At 51.4% G+C, this 19,475-nt stretch overlaps 1 protein-coding gene across 1 annotated transcript in view; it reads left to right on the forward strand.

Moving 5' to 3' along the window:
- Positions 1-1,031: 1,031 nt before the first annotated feature.
- The window catches only part of Shq1 (SHQ1, H/ACA ribonucleoprotein assembly factor), a 71,271-nt gene continuing 52,827 nt past the window's right edge, over positions 1,032-19,475 (forward strand). Inside the window, exons 1-5 of the mRNA XM_077106237.1 lie at positions 1,032-1,226; positions 7,033-7,097; positions 8,480-8,602; positions 9,283-9,434; positions 16,445-16,557. Of these exons, the coding sequence (XP_076962352.1) occupies positions 1,084-1,226; positions 7,033-7,097; positions 8,480-8,602; positions 9,283-9,434; positions 16,445-16,557 (596 nt within the window). The 5' untranslated portion in view covers positions 1,032-1,083. The remainder of the gene's footprint in view (positions 1,227-7,032; positions 7,098-8,479; positions 8,603-9,282; positions 9,435-16,444; positions 16,558-19,475) is intronic.

Consider the following 19,475-nt stretch of genomic DNA (forward strand, 5'->3'; position numbering starts at 1 on the left):
GTGGGAGGGGCGATGGGAGACCCAGAGGAACACAGACTAAAGGGAGTACAAGCAGGGAAGGGAAAAAAGAGAAAAGCCAGCCTCTGACAAGTGGGAGGGGAAGAGTGACAAGAAGGAAACGGGGTAACATCCAGAGGGACCACGATTCCTCAGCGCAGACAGGGGCTCGGTTTAAGAGCCAGACGTTCTGGTTTCTCATCATTGCAAACGGCAAGACTATAAGTCATATTTCGTAACCTCTCTGCGCCCAGTTTTCTTTGGAGTTCGTAGGGTGGACCAGATGTCACACTGGAGACTCTGCTAATGACAAAACCCTATTCAAATAGGGGATTATATAAAAAGTGGAGAGAAAGGAGAGCCGGGAAGGAAGGGAGGGAGAGTGTGCATGGGGATTGAAAGACACGTGAGAACTAAGGGAAACCTCAGCTTCTGCTGCACCTGCTGCACCACACTGAGCGCTGACCGCAGGAGCTGCGACGCTGGAGCTCCGCACGCGCCATGTCACCTTACCCTCACAGCGTTTCCGCGAGGCTAGCTCGTTTTATTATTATTAATACAACTACTGTGACCACTACTAGGTATTGGGGGGTTAAACCCAGGGGTGCTTAGCCACTGAGCCACACTCCCAGCCCTTTTCATATTTTATTTTGCGACAGGGCCTCGCTGTGTTGCCGAGCTGGCCTGGGACTTGCATCCTCCAGCCTGGGCCTCTGGAGCGGCGGGGACAGCAGGCGGCACCACCGCGCCCGGCCTAGCCTCGTTTCACAGCAGAGGTTTCCGAGGCACAGCGCCTCCCTGAGGTTTCACACCGGAAACGTCTGTCTACCTGCAACGTCACCAGGGACGCCCGGAGAAGTCACGGCGGACCACCCCTCAGGGTCCTCCCAACCCTTCAGGGCTCCGGAGACAGCGCCGCCGCGCCTTTTAAAGGGGCGCGTTTCCAGGGAGCCCGGCGTGGGGCGGGACTTCCGGCACCGCGGTGCACACTTCCGCCTCGCGCCGGAAGCGGCGCGGTGCCCGGAGCGCGGGACTTGTCTGAAAGTCCAGCCTCCAGATCGCGGCGGCCCGGCGTGCGGCGCGGCCATGCTGACCCCCGCGTTCGAGCTCAGCCAGGACCCCGACTTCCTGACGGTGGCCATCCGCGTGCCCTACGCCCGGGCCTCGGAGTTCGACGTGTACTTCGAGGGGGCGGACTTCAAGTTCTACGCCAAGCCCTACTTCCTGAGGCGAGTGCGCGTGCCGCGGCCCGGGAGCGCCCCGCCGGCGCCGCCGCCTCCCGGTCCTCCGTCCCGTCCACCTGCCTCCTTCCCGGGGTGGCGCCCGAATCCGCCCGACTCCGAGTTGCCCCAGCGCTCCCGCCTCCGCGGCGCCCGCTCTTGCCCTGTGCGCTGCTGCTGCGCTGCTTGGTGGTGCCCGGGTCCCGGCGCCCGCCCTTGCCCTGTGCGCTGCTGCTGCGCTGCTTGGTGGTGCCCCGGGCCCGGCGCCCGCTCTTGCCCTGTACGCTGCTGCTGCGCTGCTTGGTGGTGCCCGGGTCCCGGCGCCCGCTCTTGCCCTGTGCGCTGCTGCGCTGCTGCGCTGCTGCGCTGCTTGGTGGTGCCCGGGTCCCGGCGCCCGCCCTTGCCCTGTGCGCTGCTGCGCTGCTTGATGGTGCCCCGGTCCCGGCGCCCGCTCTTGCCCTGTGCTCTGCTGCGCTGCTTGATGGTGCCCCGGTCCCGGCGCCCGCTCTCGCCCTGTGCGCTGCTGCGCTGCTTGATGGTGCCCCGGTCCCGGCGCCCGCCCTTGCCCTGTGCGCTGCTGCGCTGCTTGATGGTGCCCCGGTCCCGGCGCCCGCCCTTGCCCTGTGCGCTGCTGCGCTGCTTGATGGTGCCCCGGTCCCGGCGCCCGCCCTTGCCCTGTGCGCTGCTGCTGCGCTGCTTGATGGTGCCCGGGTCCCGGCGCCCGCTCTCGCCCTGTGCTCTGCTGCTGCGCTGCTTGGTGGTGCCCGGGTCCCGGCGCCCGCCCTTGCCCTGTGCGCTGCTGCTGCGCTGCTTGATGGTGCCCCGGTCCCGGCTCCCGGCGCCCGCTCTCGCCCTGTGCGCTGCTGCTGCGCTGCTTGATGGTGCCCCGGTCCCGGCTCCCGGCGCCCGCTCTCGCCCTGTGCGCTGCTGCTGCGCTGCTTGATGGTGCCCCGGTCCCGGCGCCCGCTCTCGCCCTGTGCTCTGCTCTGCGCTGCTTGGTGGTGCCCGGGTCCCGGCGCCCGCCCTTGCCCTGTGCGCTGCTGCGCTGCTTGATGGTGCCCCGGTCCCGGCGCCCGCTCTCGCCCTGTGCTCTGCTGCTGCGCTGCTTGGTGGTGCCCGGGTCCCGGCGCCCGCCCTTGCCCTGTGCGCTGCTGCGCTGCTTGATGGTGCCCGGGTCCCGGCGCCCGCCCTTGCCCTGTGCGCTGCTGCGCTGCTTGGTGGTGCCCCGGTCCCGGCGCCCGCTCTTGTCCTGTGCGCTGCTGCTGCGCTGCTTGGTGGTGCCCCGGTCCCGGCGCCCGCCCTTGCCCTGTACGCTGCTGCTGCGCTGCTTGGTGGTGCCCCGGTCCCGGCGCCCGCCCTTGCCCTGTGCGCTGCTGCGCTGCTTGATGGTGCCCCGGTCCCGGCGCCCGCTCTTGCCCTGTGCGCTGCTGCTGCGCTGCTTGATGGTGCCCCGGTCCCGGCGCCCGCTCTCGCCCTGTGCGCTGCTGCTGCGCTGCTTGGTGGTGCCCCGGTCCCGGCGCCCGCTCTCGCCCTGTACGCTGCTGCTGCGCTGCTTGATGGTGCCCGGGTCCCTGCGCCCGCTCTCGCCCTGTGCGCTGCTGCTGCGCTGCTTGATGGTGCCCGGGTCCCGGCGCCCGCTCTCGCCCTGTGCGCTGCTGCTGCGCTGCTTGATGGTGCCCCAGTCCCGGCGCCCGCCCTTGCCCTGTACGCTGCTGCTGCGCTGCTTGGTGGTGCCCCGGTCCCGGCGCCCGCCCTTGCCCTGTACGCTGCTGCTGCGCTGCTTGGTGGTGCCCCGGTCCCGGCGCCCGCCCTTGCCCTGTACGCTGCTGCTGCGCTGCTTGGTGGTGCCCCGGTCCCGGCGCCCGCCCTTGCCCTGTACGCTGCTGCTGCGCTGCTTGGTGGTGCCCCGGTCCCGGCGCCCGCCCTTGCCCTGTACGCTGCTGCTGCGCTGCTTGATGGTGCCCCAGGCCCGGCGCTCGCTCTTGTCCTGTGAGCTGCTGCGCTGCTTGGTGGTGCTGCTTGGCCAGGCGCTGCCGCCTCTTCATGCGACCCTCGCTGTTCTGTCGTGCCCCGACCAGGTGCTTGCTCTTGCCCGGTGCCCCTTTCGCTGCTCAGCCGCGTCCCTGGCGAGGCGCTTGCTCTTGCCCTGTGCGTTGCTGCGCTGCTTGGTGGTGCCCCTTGGCCAGGTGCTGCCGCTTCTCCGTGAGTCCCTTGCTGTTCAGCCGTGCCGAGGCCAAGCGCTCACTTTTGCCCTTTGTGCTGCTGCGCTGCTTGGTGGTGCCCCTGGGCCAGGCGCTTCTGCCTCCCTGTCCCCCCACCCTCACTGCTTGGCCTCACCCGGGACCAGGCGCTCGCTCTAGCCCCCTGCACCCCTCGCTGCTCCGCCGTTCCCCTGCCAGGCGCCCATTCTTGCCCCGTGTGCCACTCTTGCCCAGTGCCCTGGGCCAGGCGCTCATTCTTGCCCTGTGCTGCTGCTTGGTGGTGCCCTTGGGCCAGGCGCTTCCGCCTCCCCGTGTGCCCCTCGCTACTCGACCATTCCCTGGACCAGGCGCTGGCTCTTTCCCTGTGTGCTGCTCTACTGCTTGGTTGTGCCCATGGGCCAGGTCTTCTGTCTTCCCCATCTCCCCTTGTTCCACTCGATGCTGGGCTGTGCCCCTTGGCCAGGTGCTTGCTCTCGCCCCTGTGTACCACTCCTGTTCAGGCGTGCCCCTTAACCAGGGCCCCTGCCTCCCCATGTGCCCTTTCATTGATCGGTTGTGCCCTTTAATGTGGTTGTTCCGCGTCTCAGTGAGGGTTGCCAGAACTTGCTTGTTAGGATTGTTCTCCTAGGTTAACATCACTGTCTTGGTCTCTTCTGTGTAGGTCCTTACAGAACTGTGGCAATAGCATCTGCGGTTTGCTCTGCTCAGCCTCAGAGAGGTGGGCCAGTAGCGCCTGTGGGTGTGATTTGTGCCTCATCTTATTTAACTTTGACAGAAATCCTTGCAGATTAGGCACTGCTATTAGCCCCATGCTACCGGGGACACTGCTGGATTATTCTTCCTAGGACACTGCCAGTTCCTCGCCTCCCCCTTCTGACTAGGTTAACATCATTGTCCTGATCTCTCTTCTGTGTGGCTCCAGCCTGTGTTTCTTGGTCAAGTACTTGTGTAGTATACACCTTCCCCTCCAGTCAAGCCAATTCCTTCACAGTGCCTCAAACACTCTGCCTGGATTTCAGTTAGACCCTAACTTATCTACCTGCTGGAATAGACAGTCCTCTCCTTGTTGGTGGGTGATGTGTTTCAAGACCCAGTGGATGCCTGCAACCAACCCTGTATATGCTGTATTTTTTCCTGTACCTACATACCTAAAATAAAGTTTAATTTATAGAAATGAACAATAATAATAAAATTGAGCTATTATAACAATATACTGTGATAAAAGTTATGTCAATGTGTTCTCTCTCTCACTCTCATTTGTACTGTACTATCATATGTACTATACTGTATTTTTGGAGCTGGGGTGGGTAATTGAAATCACAGAAAATTAAAGTAGATAAGGAGGACCACTATACTATTACTTATTGAGGGCTCATGGTGCCAGATATCTGTTGCCAGCTAACCAGTCAAACTTCATGGTGTAAAACAGCAATAGTTATTTTATTATCTACCCTACTTTTGTGGACAAGGAATTTGGTAAGGGTTTGGCTAGGCTGTTCTGGCTTTAAGGTTTGTTTGTTTGTTTGTTTGTTTATATATTTATTGGTACTGGAGATTGAACCCAGGGGCCCTTAACCACTCTGCCACATACCCAGCTCTTTCTATTTTTTATTTTGAGACAGGGTCTTGGTAAGTTGCTCAGGGCTTTGTTAAGTTGCCATGGCTGGCCTCAGACTCCTCCTGCCTCTGCATTCCAAGTTGCTGGGATTATAAGCATGCCCCAGCATACCTGGCTTGGCTTTAAAGATTTTAATGCCATTGTGTTTAAATTGTGGCTTGACTTGGAATATAGGTTAGTAAGGGATGTAACAGCTGGAGGCTAGTGGAGTGTCTTTTCTTCATGTAGTCTCCTAGGACCTCCCCATGTGGTCTCTTTACATGTCTATTTGGTGTTTCCTTGGGAGATTTGGACCTATAACAAGCATCTGAAGTTTTCAAGAACATTTTCAGCAAGCAGAGCAGAATCTGTATCAACTTTTAAGACCACAGCACTTCAGAAAGGGCAGAGTGTCATGTTACCTCTGCTTTACGGTATTGATCAAAACAGCCCCAGAAGCCTGCTGAATTTTAAGGGGAAAGGATGTTGACCCTGTGGTTGGGAGTAGTGATGTGAGATGGCAGTCTTTGAAAATACAGCTTGCTACAGTGTATCAGAGGTGAATAAAAGTTGTCATTCTCCTTAAGGAATTTTGGGTCTAGCTGGGAAGGCACGCCTGCAAACAGATGATTTTTATTACTATGCAGTAAGAATATAACTGTACCTATAAAGGGATTGGGAGAAGGGGTTTAGCAGCAGCACTTATGTTTTCTGAAAGCTCACCTGCTGTGCCGGCCACTAAGCTCTTTGCATTGTTGCTTCATTCTCATGGTAACCTGCAGATAGGTGCTGTTATGAGGTCTTAGGATTCTGGAACTTAACTAGCTTGTCCAGCCAAGTTCCATAGCTGAAGAGTGGCAGAGCTGAGACTTGAGTCAGGCTCTGCCTCTGTAGAGTTTGTAACCACTATGGCTGATTCATAAACTGATTATTCTGGGCTTTGAAGGGATCTTGGCTCTGAACATGCGTTACAATGCATGTAGCTGGAGGAAACCTTGGTGGCAGCTAAGTTGTGAGGTCTGGGCCATTTGGGATCTGTCACGTTTTGTGTGTGTGTGTGTGTGTGTGTGTGTGTGTGTGTGTTTAACTTGAATAAGAGAGTGAGGCATAGAAGGAAAGGAGGCTCCAGCTTCACATTGGGGTGGCAGGAAGGTGTCCGGTAGTTTCACTGATGAGTTGTAGTTATGGAATCAACATCAGGCAGCCATAAGAGCTTTTTCAAATAGAAGAGATACTGAGCTTTCTGTTCTAGAAAAATTGTTTTGAGGCTTCAATGGAAGACTTGCTTGAAGCCGGGAAATCAGTTCATTTCCTCTGATGTGAAAGAGGAGGACATCTCCATACAGTAATGAGACTTGACAGAAGCACTTGTGCTTTCTCTTTTTTAAAAAAGTAGTATTTTGCCTGATATACACAATTGGTTTTGATGTTTCTTTATTATTTGTCATTTTTCCATCTTTTTCCCCCCTCTTCTCTACCCACTCCCTCTAGAACTCAGTATACCTTTATTAAGCTCCTGCTATGTCGGTACCAGATATATAAATAATTCTCATTAAGAAGGGAAGTGCTATTACAGTGGTGGTAGCTAACACTTTGGATTTTTTTTTTTCAGTATCTATTTTTTTGGTGACTGGGGACATTCAAATAGAAAGATGAGTCATCTGTAATTTTACTTTCTTTGTTGGGGAGGAACTAAGTTATTTGGCTTATAAATGTGAAAGAAATGCTTTCACATTTCTTTCAATAGGTCAATAAGGTTTATTTGTTTGTTTATTTGTTTTTTGAGATTGAACCCAGGGACATTTTACCACTGAGCTATATCGCCAGTCCTTTTTATTTTGAGACAGGGTCTCCCTAAGTTGCTGGGAGACTCACTAAGTTGCCAAAGCTGGCCTCTCACTTGAGATCCCCCTGCCTCAGCCTCTTGAGTTGCTTTGGTTGATAGGTTTTGGTGGACTGGTGATCTCTGTGTTGTGTTGTATTAAAGGACTTCATGACCCCCGTGTTCACTCTGCAGACTAACCCTTCCTGGAAGAGTTGTGGAGAATGGAAGTGAGCAGGGATCCTACGACGCAGATAAAGGTACCCCTCTGGAATGCGCGTGGTCCTTCCCTTGGTTCTTCCTGTTAGCTTGTCTGTAGGTAGTCTTTCCAGAGTACACCCAGGGACCTAGGTGTCGCACAGTCGCAGTGGGCTCCTGACACTCTGTACTGCCTGCTGCCTTTATTCGTGATTTTTTGACAGTTAGAATTTCCTCAGTCCTTTAAAGTATTTCACAGTATTTCTTCAAAGCAAAGTTGAGTTAAATACTCTGACCCCATTTTCTAGAAGTACTTCTTCTACATTAAGTAGGTGTTTAAAAGTAAAATGAGATGATTGATTATAAAAGGTGTGGATGATTCATAAGCTTTTGAATGGAATCTTTCTTGTACAATTTTCAAAGTTGAATTTTAATAACGGGTAGATGAGAAACTATCCATGGGTGGCATTTAAAGCCTGATTGAATTTCTTCTCATGATTGATAAGTAGCTCATTTTAGCTAACCGTGGAGCCATTTATTTTCCTTTTCTAAAAGCCACTGGATCTGTAGTAAGAGTGTCTTGTGTACGTTGTGTGATTAGGCACCAGGGAAGAGAGAGGAGAGGCAGGAAGTTGTTAAAGCAGAGTTCTCCCAGTGCAGCATGGGAAGAGTGGCACTGCTGTCCTAGTGGGAGGTCTACCTTTAGTCACACGTCGGTTGCACATAGAAATGAAGTCATTGAACTGTGAAAGTTCACGGGCGTTTAATAAGGTCAGACATGTGGGAATGCTTGGGTTGAGTTGTATCTGATATATTGGGATGTAGTTGATGCATTGAAAGAGCTGAGATGTTTGAAATGCAGAGTAGTGACTAGAGGATTGCAGGGGCTGGACGAGGTTGATGGAAGACGGGAAGGGGGTGTGCATACACTGGAGTGTGCTGGCAGAAGACTTCTGGGGTGGAGTCTGAGATATCAGAGCCACTCCGGTGAGCCACAGTTGCTTTATTTAGAATATTTTATATTTTTTAAACTGCTATTCTCCTTGGATTTGATACTTGATTTTCCCCCAGCCCAGAATATATTTTACATTTATATATTTTATGAGTAACTCTTGGGTTAATTCTAAGCTGTTACCTCCTCAGGCCATTGATGTTCAGAAGTTTTGATTTGGAACTTTAATAGTCTCAGTAGGTTGAGGTGATACTGGGTGGGATTAAAGCATTCAGTCCCTTGTGCAGTTTGACCTGGAGAAGTAACAGCTCCTGAAAAGCCCTGTCTGAGCCTCTTGCTGTTTTGATTTGTGTTCGCTAAATCGGTATTAAGGGCATATTTTGGAGCCTAGTGAGTTAAAATTATTTTACCAAGATATATATTTCACAGGTATATTTGTGAAACCTTTGAAAGTTTTAATTTGTCTAAGCATAAAACAAATTTATATTTAAGGAATTTTTACCATTCGGTTACCCAAAGAAACTCCTGGCGAGCATTTTGAGGGGCTGAACATGTTGACTGCTCTTCTGGCACCAAGAAAACCCAGGACAGCCAGACCACTTGTGGAAGAAATAGGTATGTGCTTTGCAGTTGGGAAGAAATGGAGATAATTAAAAATATTTAGATTGCTGTGTGTTTCTGGGGGAGAAACGATTTAGTGAGTAGCAAATGGGAGAGAATATCTTAGGTGACAACATAAGCTCACTTTGGTGTTCTGATTAAGAGATGTAAAGAACCCACTGGACCAGCAGATGCTCCACATTTTTAGACCAACTAAAACATTGTCTTGTCTCAGTCAGGGTATTAGCGTTTTGTGCTAAGATCAGAAGTGTACAGTGGAAGGAGTTCCCCAGTGTGGACACCAGCAGGGTCTAGAACTGACCCCCACCTGTGTGGCTGCCCTGGCTCCTCTCCAAGGCCCCACTGCCCTCGTTTAGCCTGTGCTTGAGTGGCATGTGTGGTTCTTACGGGCTGTGTGCTCTTTCACTCACCGTTGTTCTGACAGCCTCGTCCCTCCTGCAGCCGTGGCCCTCTGCTCTCATTGCTCTGTGGTGTCCACATTTCTTTATGTGTCCTGCCGCTGATGAGCACTTGGGCTGGCCCCAGTTGCTTGGCTGTCGTGAATAATGGAGCTGTGGCTGTCCTTATGTGCGTCTTTCAGTGCATATCTGCAGGCAGGTTTTTTGTACACTTTTTCTTCCTCTAGTTTTACCTAGGAAATCCAATACTTTAAAAATTATTACTTTTTAATACAGGTGCTTCTGAAGAAGTAGTAGAAGACGACGATGGAGAGTTTGATTGGGAAATTGAACAGACCCCCTATGAAGAGGTACCAGAAAGCACGCTGAGTCCTCAGTGCTGCTACGGGTTCGGGAACTCCCGGGCAGGAGTGGTTCGGCGGTTGCAGGTACGTGGCCTCTGTGGCGGAACGGAGACGCAGGGCTCTTCTCTGGGCATTCTATTTCAGTTCTGCTTGTGCTGGGCAGTTTGGATCAAGACGGTGTGTTGAGAGCCCCTGGCACAACTCTTGCCCATAACTGTCCCCCAGGTGTTCCCCCCTGTTGGCTGTCTGCCCGCCTCACTGCTCTTGCAGACATCCTTGTGCCGTCTGCCCCTTGATTCAGAGAGGAACTCTCCAAATGCCTCCTGGAAAGCTTTGATTTGTACTTCTGGAAAATGGAGACGTACTTCTGACGTGAAATGTCTTATATGCATATAAGATGGTTTCCTAGTGAGAATGAGGGCGCGTGTTTGGATCGCTGGCTGGTCCTGGTGTAGGATAGGTGCTCTTGGTTTCCTCCGTGTGGAGCTCACGTGGAGACTCTCCTTTGAGTGCTGCTCAGGAGATGTTGGATTTGGGGATTCTAGCTGCTGATGCTCAGTCTGTATTAAGTGTATTTGGGTTTACCAAGGAAAGGTGAAGGACTTAGCTTGTGCTTCCACGTGTGCCTCTGTTTAAATTTGGGATGCTGTGCCAACTCCTTGACTGCAAATGTTTTGTCTTTTGTAAAATGGGGGGTCAGTGTGTTCACCAACTTTAGGGCTGTTTGGAAAATTTAAGGAGATGCTGCATTTGAAATCTCTGAAAAGTGTAGAAAGCTCTGACAGTTCCTGTCTTTAGGACACAAAGTGCTCTCAAGACTCCTAAAAGGAAACAGAACTGGGATTTGCATAGGAGTCATGCTGGTGAAATATCTCCTAAAAGCCTGGGTGTTTTTCTGGTGCATCGTGGATTGCATACTCCTCAGCCTGCTCATGTTCCCTGCTGGGCTGGAAGGTAGTCAGACCTGAGCCACTTTGTCAGCTGCAGGAACGGCAGTGAGGGACCTCACCTATTTGCTCAAGAGCTAGCTGGTGGTCAGACTAGGGGCTTTCCAGTCCAAAGCCATAAATAAAGGCAAGTAAATGTCACATAGTCTAAGTACAGATTGTACATCCCTGTTAAAAGTGTCTCCCCAGCCAGGGACCTTGGCGCTGGGATTGTTGCTGCTGTGAAGGCAGGAGCCCTGGGGACTCTCTGACAGGTTCTGAAGGACATAGGCATGCCCGAGCTCAGGAGGACCCACACAGGCACTCGCAGGCGAGAGTGCTGGTGTCTATTGAAAATGCTCTCTACGGTTATTAGAATGGTTTTAAACACAAGTAATTGTGAAATGTTCTTGATACCTTGATGCCTTCACTCAGGTGTTAAAAGTCTGTCACCTGCTTGAAAAGGAAACATTCTCAGTGTCATTGAAGTTCCTAACTGCTCTTATTATGTTTCCCCCTCAGAAATGAACCATCGAATTTAATGTTTATAGTTCCCAATCGTTTAGCTCTGTTGTCTAAAATCATCAAACTCTTCTTTAGGTTTTAACTGAAAGAACATTCCTTTTATAAAAAATTTGTGTATTTCCTCAGAGTTGGAGGAGCATGAGTGTTTGTCCTAGGAGCTCAGCTGTGAACCTGCTGTACCGCTGGTGGCACAGCGTTTCACCCCACGTGTGCAATACTAGGACCCCCAAAAGTCCTGAAAACTGAAACATTTAAAAATATTTAATTTGGTAGTAAAACCTTATCTGAAGTAATATAGGTTTTTAAATATATTTTCATATTTTATTGGTGAGTTATAAATATACATAATAGTGGGATTCGTTGTTACATATTTATAACACAATTAATAGTTGTCTTTTAAATATGCAAGTAGTGTGCATATTCTGAATTTTTACTGTAGAAATTAGAAAGAGTGATCTATTTGGATGCCAGGGGGTGCATCTGACTTCTTGGAGGAAGTTAAATAAAGTGTGGTGTCTGCACCATATCACCTCTTCCACTCTGATGGGGGCTGCATCCTGCATCCCACCCGCTTCAGAGGACCTGGAGGGCACGGCTCCAGGCACTCTGCATCAGCCCACATTGCTGCTGGATCACGGCTCGTTCCTGTGATGGGTGCGCATTTTACCCTTGGACCAACCAGGGGATGTGTAGTCTTTACAGAGAATCTTATTTTCTTATTAAATTTGAGGAATATGGTGTCGTTGACAGCTAGGAAACACCCAGACTTTCAGAAGTCGTAGCACACCCAGGCTGTGCATGAAGGCTGGTCTCTGCAGGGTGCTTGTGTCCCTCGGGCTGTTGGCACAGAGACCTACGTGAGTGGCAGTACTGGAGTTTGTCTTCACAGCTGCCTGTGTGTGACCGTTGAAAACTGAGTGACTACGTAGATGAACAGTGTGGCCCTTTCTACCAGTAAAGCAGTGGGAAATACTGAAAACAACTATTGCACAAGGAAGCGATCTTAGAACTTCTCTTCTAAGTTAAAATAATTTTTAAAACTTCACCATCTTCTAAAATACAGTGTTTCCTCACAAGTTTAGTCTCTCCAGTTCTGCCTTTGGATGAGAAGGTATCTGTCGTTTTGTTCATTGCTCAGGTTTTCCGTGTATTCTGACAGCTTCTTTTTTTTCCCCCTTCTAAAATTAAAAATGACTATTTTTTTCCTCTGATGATAAAAGTGATATAGATTTATTATAAAAATATAACACAGGGCTGGGGATGTGGCTCAAGTGGTAGCGCGCTCGCCTGGCGTGCGTGCGGCCCGGGTTCCATCCTCAGCACCACATACAAACGGGGATGTTGTATCTGACGATAACTAAAAAATAAATATTAAAAACAAAATCTCTTTCACTCTCTCTTAAATAAATAAATAAATAAATAAATAAAATATAACACAAGAAGAAATTAAATCTTCCATAATTCAAATACCCAAGCATCTTGTCTTCATAGAGTAACTTAACCCTTTACAAGTGGTGTAGTCTCTCCTGTTTTTTCCTGCCAGCCTTTTAAGTAGCTCGTGAATGTCTATGTTTTATACTGATAAATGAGAAGAAAAAGTTTTTGCTGAAACATAATCTCTTCTTCCCCCCACATCCTTACACACACACACACACACACACACACACACCCTTCTTTCTTTCCGTTCTGAAATTACTGCCAGCCACCAGGGCGCCTTTGGAAAACGTCCCTGGCTGCTCAGAGTCAGGGCTGCACAATAAGCTTCTGGCACCGGAGGCTGCCAGCAACCACAGTCCCAGAGAGTCTGGGCGCTAACCCAACAGCCCTGGGGGCCCTGCTGCCAGCAGCTGTGGAACACTGGGCTTGCTGGCTCTTTGCTGCCCTTGGCTGCACTGGGGACCTGGCCTTTGTCTCCAGAGGACGAAGCGGCCAGATGTGTGCGCCGGGCTCCGTTCCTGCTCTGGGCTGCTCTGTCTTCCCTGTGCTATGTGCACGAGCCCGACTGAGATCCCCCTGAGCTTTCCTTGGCAGTGCTTGTCTTAAATGCTCAGACGGCTGGGGACCAGGGCAGAGGAGGGGAATGCTTACCCTCGTTTCCTTCTGTTGGTTGTGCCTGCATTTTTATATTCCAAGCCAACTTGGCTTTTGCTTTTAGTTTATTTCAGTTTTTCCTTAGGGTCTGATTTGAGTTTCCCACCATGTCTGTGTGCAGAGCAGGTCTGGGCAGGACCTGTACTGCCATGAACTCCACACTGACCATGTGGGTGTCCTGTGACTGCACGTGAAGGCCCTGAGACAGGAGCCGTGAGAGGAGGGAGAAGGAAAAGAGCCGCCTGCTTACGGGTCCGTCCTCACCCCCAAGAGAGCAGGAAGCTTATCTGTGTGTGTAGTACTGGGCCTCCAGGCCAGCACCCAGCACGGCACCCGCCCGCAGCAGCCCGGTGCCCTCTGCTCATTCATGGTTTTATATCAAACCAGGCACAGTTCCCGGGGCGCAGTGTAGAAGATAGAGCAGGTCCTGCCCTGTGGAACATTCTGGTGGGTGGCATAGTAAGCAGGTAGACAGCAGATAAATGAGGGCATGACAGGTTGTGCTGGTGAGAGACGGGGCTACTCCTTCAGTACAGAAAAGGCCCCTTGAGGACAGTGCTCTGTGCTGCGCTCTGGAGGGTGAGCGGGCCCGGTCAGTGCAGAGCCTGGGGTGGGGTTGGTGTGCTGCAGCAGTGGGCTTTGGTTGGCTGGGGTGCGGGAGCCTGGCTGACGGCAAACTGTCGAGCTGCCGTTGGCATGTGGCATGTCTGTGGGTGCCTGTGTGGGTCCTCCACAGTGCAGCAGTGTGTACCACGATGTGCTGACGGTGCCCCATCATGACCCGACATTTGGTCCAGGTACAGTGACGAAGCAGACCCCCCCACCCCTGCCCCAGCTCATTACTGCCTCTACTTGCCAGTGAGGAACTGAAGCTCAGGAAGGGTAGAACTCTCAGCAGGATCCTGTGGGTAACGGGGGCCTCAGTGGAGTGGGCACACAGGGGCAGTTCAACCCTGTTGAACGTGCTAATGCCCGATGCCCTAATCCCACAGCACCCTGTGGAACTGAGTGATGTCCACCCCCTCTCTGAAAAAAATGTCCTCGGGGTTTCCCCGGGACTTGTGAAGGTGTTCACACTGCATAGCAGAGGGCCATGCAGCCGTGATCACGTGAAGGATCTTGAGATGGCGAGAGCGCCCTGCGTTATCTAGGTGGGCCCTTAAAGAGACCAGGGTCAGTCAGAGAGAGAGGGCCACGTGATGACAGAAACCTCAGAGGGAGGGTCTCATGATGTGGGCTGCAGACCAAGGAATGAGGACACCTCTCAGATGGAGAAGGCGAAGAAACGATTCTCCTGTAACCCTGCAGAGGGCATGCAGCCCAGCCAGTGACTTCAGCCCACTGAGACTCATTCTGAGTTCTGACCTCTAGACTGTAGGAGAGTCAATTGGTGGTAATCGCCACAGCAGAGGCAGCAGGGGAACCTAATCCAGTCCCATGACGGAGGTGCCTCGAGACTCATCTCACACAGCAGGCTGGGGTTCCCAGTGGATGGCACAGCTGGAGCTGGGCTGCGGAGCTGGACAGGCCTCACTCCAGGCTGCCCTTCCCCTTCATCAGACTGTCTTCAGAAGTATCTGGGGAGAGTGGAGTGAGGGTTGGGACCAGGGCACTCCTTGGGGCTGGAAGGAGGGAGGAAAAGGGGTGGCCCTCGGGTGCCGGGGAGGGACTTGCATCCAGGGGTGGGAAGTGGCTCTAGTGTTCTCCAGCCAGTGAGCCCAGATGCACTCTAACTCCTCCTCTCCCAAGCCTTCCCCAGCACCCTACCCAGTCTGGCTGCACGCGCTAGTTTCAGGTAGTAAGGAAGCAGAGGGAGACAGGAAGGACCCAGGTTGCGCTACCCTGGGAGATGTTTCTGGTGGATTCTCTCTCTGCACGTACTTCCCAGGCAGACACTGCTGCGTGCTCTTCGGACTGTCTCTGTCGGGGGTCCTCTATGTAAGGGTTATTGTACAGGGCAAGCCACAAGTTTGTGCCCTGTGCAATATATGTTAAGGGCTGGTCCTGCATTTCTCGCTGGTCCAGGGTCTTCCCTGTATGAGCAGTCTGTTCAGATGAGCGAGTGTGTGTCCCTGTGGTGGAGCACGAGGAGCACCTGTGAGCTGCAGTCTGGCTGCACTTCTCCCCTGCCTTGTGGCTTGCCCTGAGAATCTAGCTACTGTTTACTAGTATTTCTATAGAAAAATATATGTTAAGGGCTGGGGCTGGGGCTCAGTGGTAGAGCACTTGCCTAGCCTGGGTGAGGCACTGGGTTCAAGTCTCAGCACCACGTATAAATACATAAATAAATAAAAGTTCATCAACAACTAGTAAAATATTAAACTTAAAAAAAAGACATGTTAGGTTTCCAAAAAGAAAATTGCAAGGAAACTTTTGGAATGCAAATTTTTTATAAGTTTGGGGTCGGTCAGAAATCTGGTTTTGCCCAAAATGTTTGTACTTGGAAATATTAAGGTATTCTAGATGTTCCAGTGACTTCCAAAAATGTCTCTGGTCCCTTTGATTGTATTAGAATGTGTTAAGATTAAATATCATTGCTGTTATTTGACCAGCTAGGTGTTTCCTTTGATTTCTTTTCAAGTAATGTCCTTTAGGCTTCTTTCACTTTCTCTACTTCTCACCTGGGCGTGGGGTGGAGATGGGGCGGTTGAAGAAAGGAGAAGCACAGTCATGGGTATTTTACATTGTATAGGTTTCTTTGCTTCACAATTGTGACCAAAAGAATAAAGACAGTATGGTATGCTAGGCGGTTTTCTAATATACATATTTTCAGTAGGATTCCTCTTGGAAAACATGCCATGTATTTACATGTACTCATTTCTGTAATGACAGTTATGGTAAAATTGATTCTTAGATTCTTAGATTTTTCAATGAAAAGTCATATACGTCAAAGTAGCCCACAAAAGTTCTTTGATCACTTGGGCATGGTGGTGCGTTCCTGTCATCCCAGTTACTCGGATCACAGGTTCCAGGCCAGCCCTGGCAACTCATAGTGACATCTTGTCTCAAAACAGAAGAGGACTGGGGATGTAGCTCAGTGGTAAAATGACCCTGGGTTCAGTCCCCAGTACTGAAAAACAAAACAAAACAAACTAGTCAAATCCACTTCCAGAGTAGCACGTGTCTTTTTGTGTGTGCAGCCCCTGTGAGGAGTCTTCTGTGAGACCCGCCGAGCTAGACTTAGGAAGCAGCAGGTGGCTGTCTATACTCAGCCTTCAGACCTGAGGGGCATCTCCATCACTTGGGAGATGATGGAGAACCAAGTGTCCTGTTTGCTGCAGGGTTATATTCCATTGTGGCTTCCTGTCAAGCTGTTGGAGCTGCAGTAATGTTGGCCGGTTTGCTTGCTGTAAGGATTAGATGGATCACCTCCAGCAGGGCCTTCACAGTCATTTGCCTGATCCGAATCTCTGGGTCACGGGCACCATCATAGTTTACTGATCCATTAAGATTCTTTCTGTGTTTTGCAATTTCTTTTCCTTGAAAAATTTGAGTTTTTAAATGTTAAAAATAGGAGATAGCAAATTATCTTTCTTTTTCTGCGTGCTTTAGGATGAGCTAAGTGACGTGATTGACGTTAAGGATCCAGATTCTACCCCTGCGACTGTGCGAAGGCAGAAGCGCCTGGCTGCCGAACTGGCTAAATTCGACCCTGATCATTATCTGTGAGTACTGAGCTTTCTGAGGACTAAAGAGTTTATTGACATCCATTTAGGAGTGTCTGACTCTACAGATTGGACACATTTTGGATGCTGGAAATTAGTGGTGGCTGAAAACTTACTTGACCTTGGGGTTAGCTGCAGCTGCCCCCAAGGTGGTGATCTTTGTAAGCGTCTTGTCGCTCACCCTAGCAACAGAAGACTCCCTAACATCCTTTTTTGAGGTTTTTCTCACTACGAGTAAGAAAAGAGTAAATCCATGAGAAGGCTTACCCTCCTTTTAAGTAGACATTTGCTGTGTTTGGTGGTATAGGGTGATGAAGGAATGTCTCCGTTTCCTGACGAGGCTGAACCTCAGGTCCTGCATTTCTCGCTGGCCCAGGGCCTTCCCTGTATGAGCAGTCTGTTCAGATGAGCGAGTGTGTGTCCCTATGGGGAGCACGAGGAGAACCTGGGGGCTGCAGTCTGGCTGTGCTTCTCCCCTGGCTTAGTGGTGTCTGGCCAGAGCGCCGTTCTCTCAGGCTCCATTTACACAGCACGCTTCTGTGACTCGCCATCACTGGAGAGGTTGTGATGACAGCAGCCCTGTGCCATCCTCGGTGGCCCCTTTGTGGAGGATGGGCCTGTGCCTCGACTTGGGCCTCCCTCACCTTCCCCGAGGCCAACGGCTCCAACTGCTACACTGCGACTTAACCATCACAGCCCACACATCCATCCTGGGATTTCACTTATCAAGTGCTCTCGTGGGATTATTTAGTTTAGATTTCACACAGACGAGGAAAGGAAGTCCAGAGACTTGACCAAGGTCAGGCTCCTGCCAAGAGGCCTGGCCAGGACTTGGAGAGAGTCTCTGCACTTGTCACTGGTACTTCCTTTCTGTGTACACTATTCTGGTTGAACTGCGGTTGCTCTGTGATTAACATGCCGTCTCCTGTGACATGTGGATGCTAAGTGGACTGGCAGAGATCTGTTTGTGATGTGTGACGATGGTGGGTGGACCTCCTCACCACCCTAAGGCAGCCGAGGGAGAGCGGGCTGTGTTGCGTTTTGGAGGGCATCTGAGAGGTTGAGCTCCACTTACGTTGCCATTTCTCATTACCTTTCTCTCTCCAGTTGTGGTTTAAAGGTCCACTGCAGAGTCCTCTGAAGAAACCCATTTAAAATCATGCTGGATATTTAAGGTGGAAATTTCATTGTCAGCAGATTTCTCCGGCTAGCATGAAAACAGAATGAGCTTTACAAGACTGAAATTTCAACTGGAGGGGGGATGGGCTTAATCAGAACTGCCTGTCTATTTTGAAGCTGGAAGAACGAGAAAGTGTGGCCCGAGGGAACTGGGAGATTGAGACCTGTGTTGGCGGGGTGGTATCGGAAGGAGCCCTTGTTCTGCACCCCTGTTTCTTGTCTGGAAGCTCACCTTCTTCAGTAGCGTGTGGGAAGGGTCCTCTCCCTTGCTCACCGAGGACTTCTTACAAGAGGGGCCTCCGTGTAGCCCTGGGCTGGGGCATAAGAGTGGAGTCACAGGGTCCAGGTTCCTGGTGACTTCTGAGGCAGTGAGACTTTGGCTAGTTGTGATTTGTGGGATCCTTTACTTATTATTCATATTAGCTGGCCGACTTGCCCAAATATCATTTATGTTTCATGAAACACAAAGTTCTTGTAAATTTTCAATTAAAAAATTTTAGTTCAGTGCTTTTTTTGTTAATGGTTAATTCAGTTTAGAAAACCTGTCCCTTTGTTCCTGGGACCCCGAGGTGGTGCGTGGCTCTCATGCTCTTACCCCTTCCGTGCGGCATTGGTGCAGCAGTCCCTGTGTTTAGTCGTCCAGCCTGTCCTCAGAGGTCATGAGGTCTCAGGATGTCAGGTTTGGGGGGCACATGATGAAAGCTAACTGATTTCAGCCTAAGCAGCACACAGTGAGGTCCACTGATGATAGAAAGGAATTCATGAATTTTAAAGGCAAAAATAATTGACTTTGGGTTATTATTTCTAAAACCCTGTGTTGTACTCCCTGGGTGCTTCTGTGCTGGGACTTCTCTCCTGGTGGGTTTTGTGGCCGCACAGTGCTGGGCATGTGACACACTTAAGTTGTTGTTTAATTGTTGACATAGTCTTTGCCTTAACCGATTCATGAGACCTTGCCTCTTTCTTTGGGAGAAAACAGTAGAATTTAATCAAAATCATGAACATGTCTGAGATAAAAATAGCACAAAGTGACCATCCACCATTTGGGGACCCTTCACAATTCATGTTATTCAGCGTTTGTTAAGGATGGCAGACGTTTGTTTGAGTGAGCTGCGTGCCAGGCAGTGCTTCGGGCACAAGGGGACCATTGTGGTGAGGATGGTGGTCTGTGCTCACGGGGGCCTGTTGCTGTGACGGCACTAGGGGACAGTTCTGTGGTGGTGAAGGCTGTGAAGAAGCCAGCCTAGGGCTTGGAGCACCACCACACCGGGCACTGTGCTCAGCTCGACCCCAGGGGACTCTTCCCGTCCCCTCTGAAGCCTTCGTCCTGCCCCACTTCCCAGCCCAGGCGCCTAGGTTCCCAAACCAGGACTCCTCTTGGCTCTTCCTTTGCCCCACACCCGTCAGTCCCACGGCTGTGCCATTCCTCTCCCTTGTCCTCACCCCCTCTTCTCAGCCCTCCGTGGTTGACCGATGTGTTGCCCAGCTCCCCAGGCCAGGGCCCTTCAGCCCTGTCCACCGAAGGGCTGGGCAGATCCTGTGCTGAGGCCGGGTCTGCCGCGGGCACCTGGTGTTCCTGGCTGGAAAGGAGAACACGAGCCTCAAATCTTCTTAGGAAACTCGTAATTCACGGACCTACTGGACAGGGCACCACCCCGTTGGATTACTGGAACAGGAGTAGTGGATCTTATTCACTGTCACCAGTTAGAGAGTTGGCGGAGGTGGGTAAACGGGGTAGG

Source organism: Callospermophilus lateralis, chromosome 20 (assembly GCF_048772815.1).
Source record: "Callospermophilus lateralis isolate mCalLat2 chromosome 20, mCalLat2.hap1, whole genome shotgun sequence".
In the NCBI taxonomy this organism is placed as follows: domain Eukaryota; kingdom Metazoa; phylum Chordata; class Mammalia; order Rodentia; family Sciuridae; genus Callospermophilus; species Callospermophilus lateralis.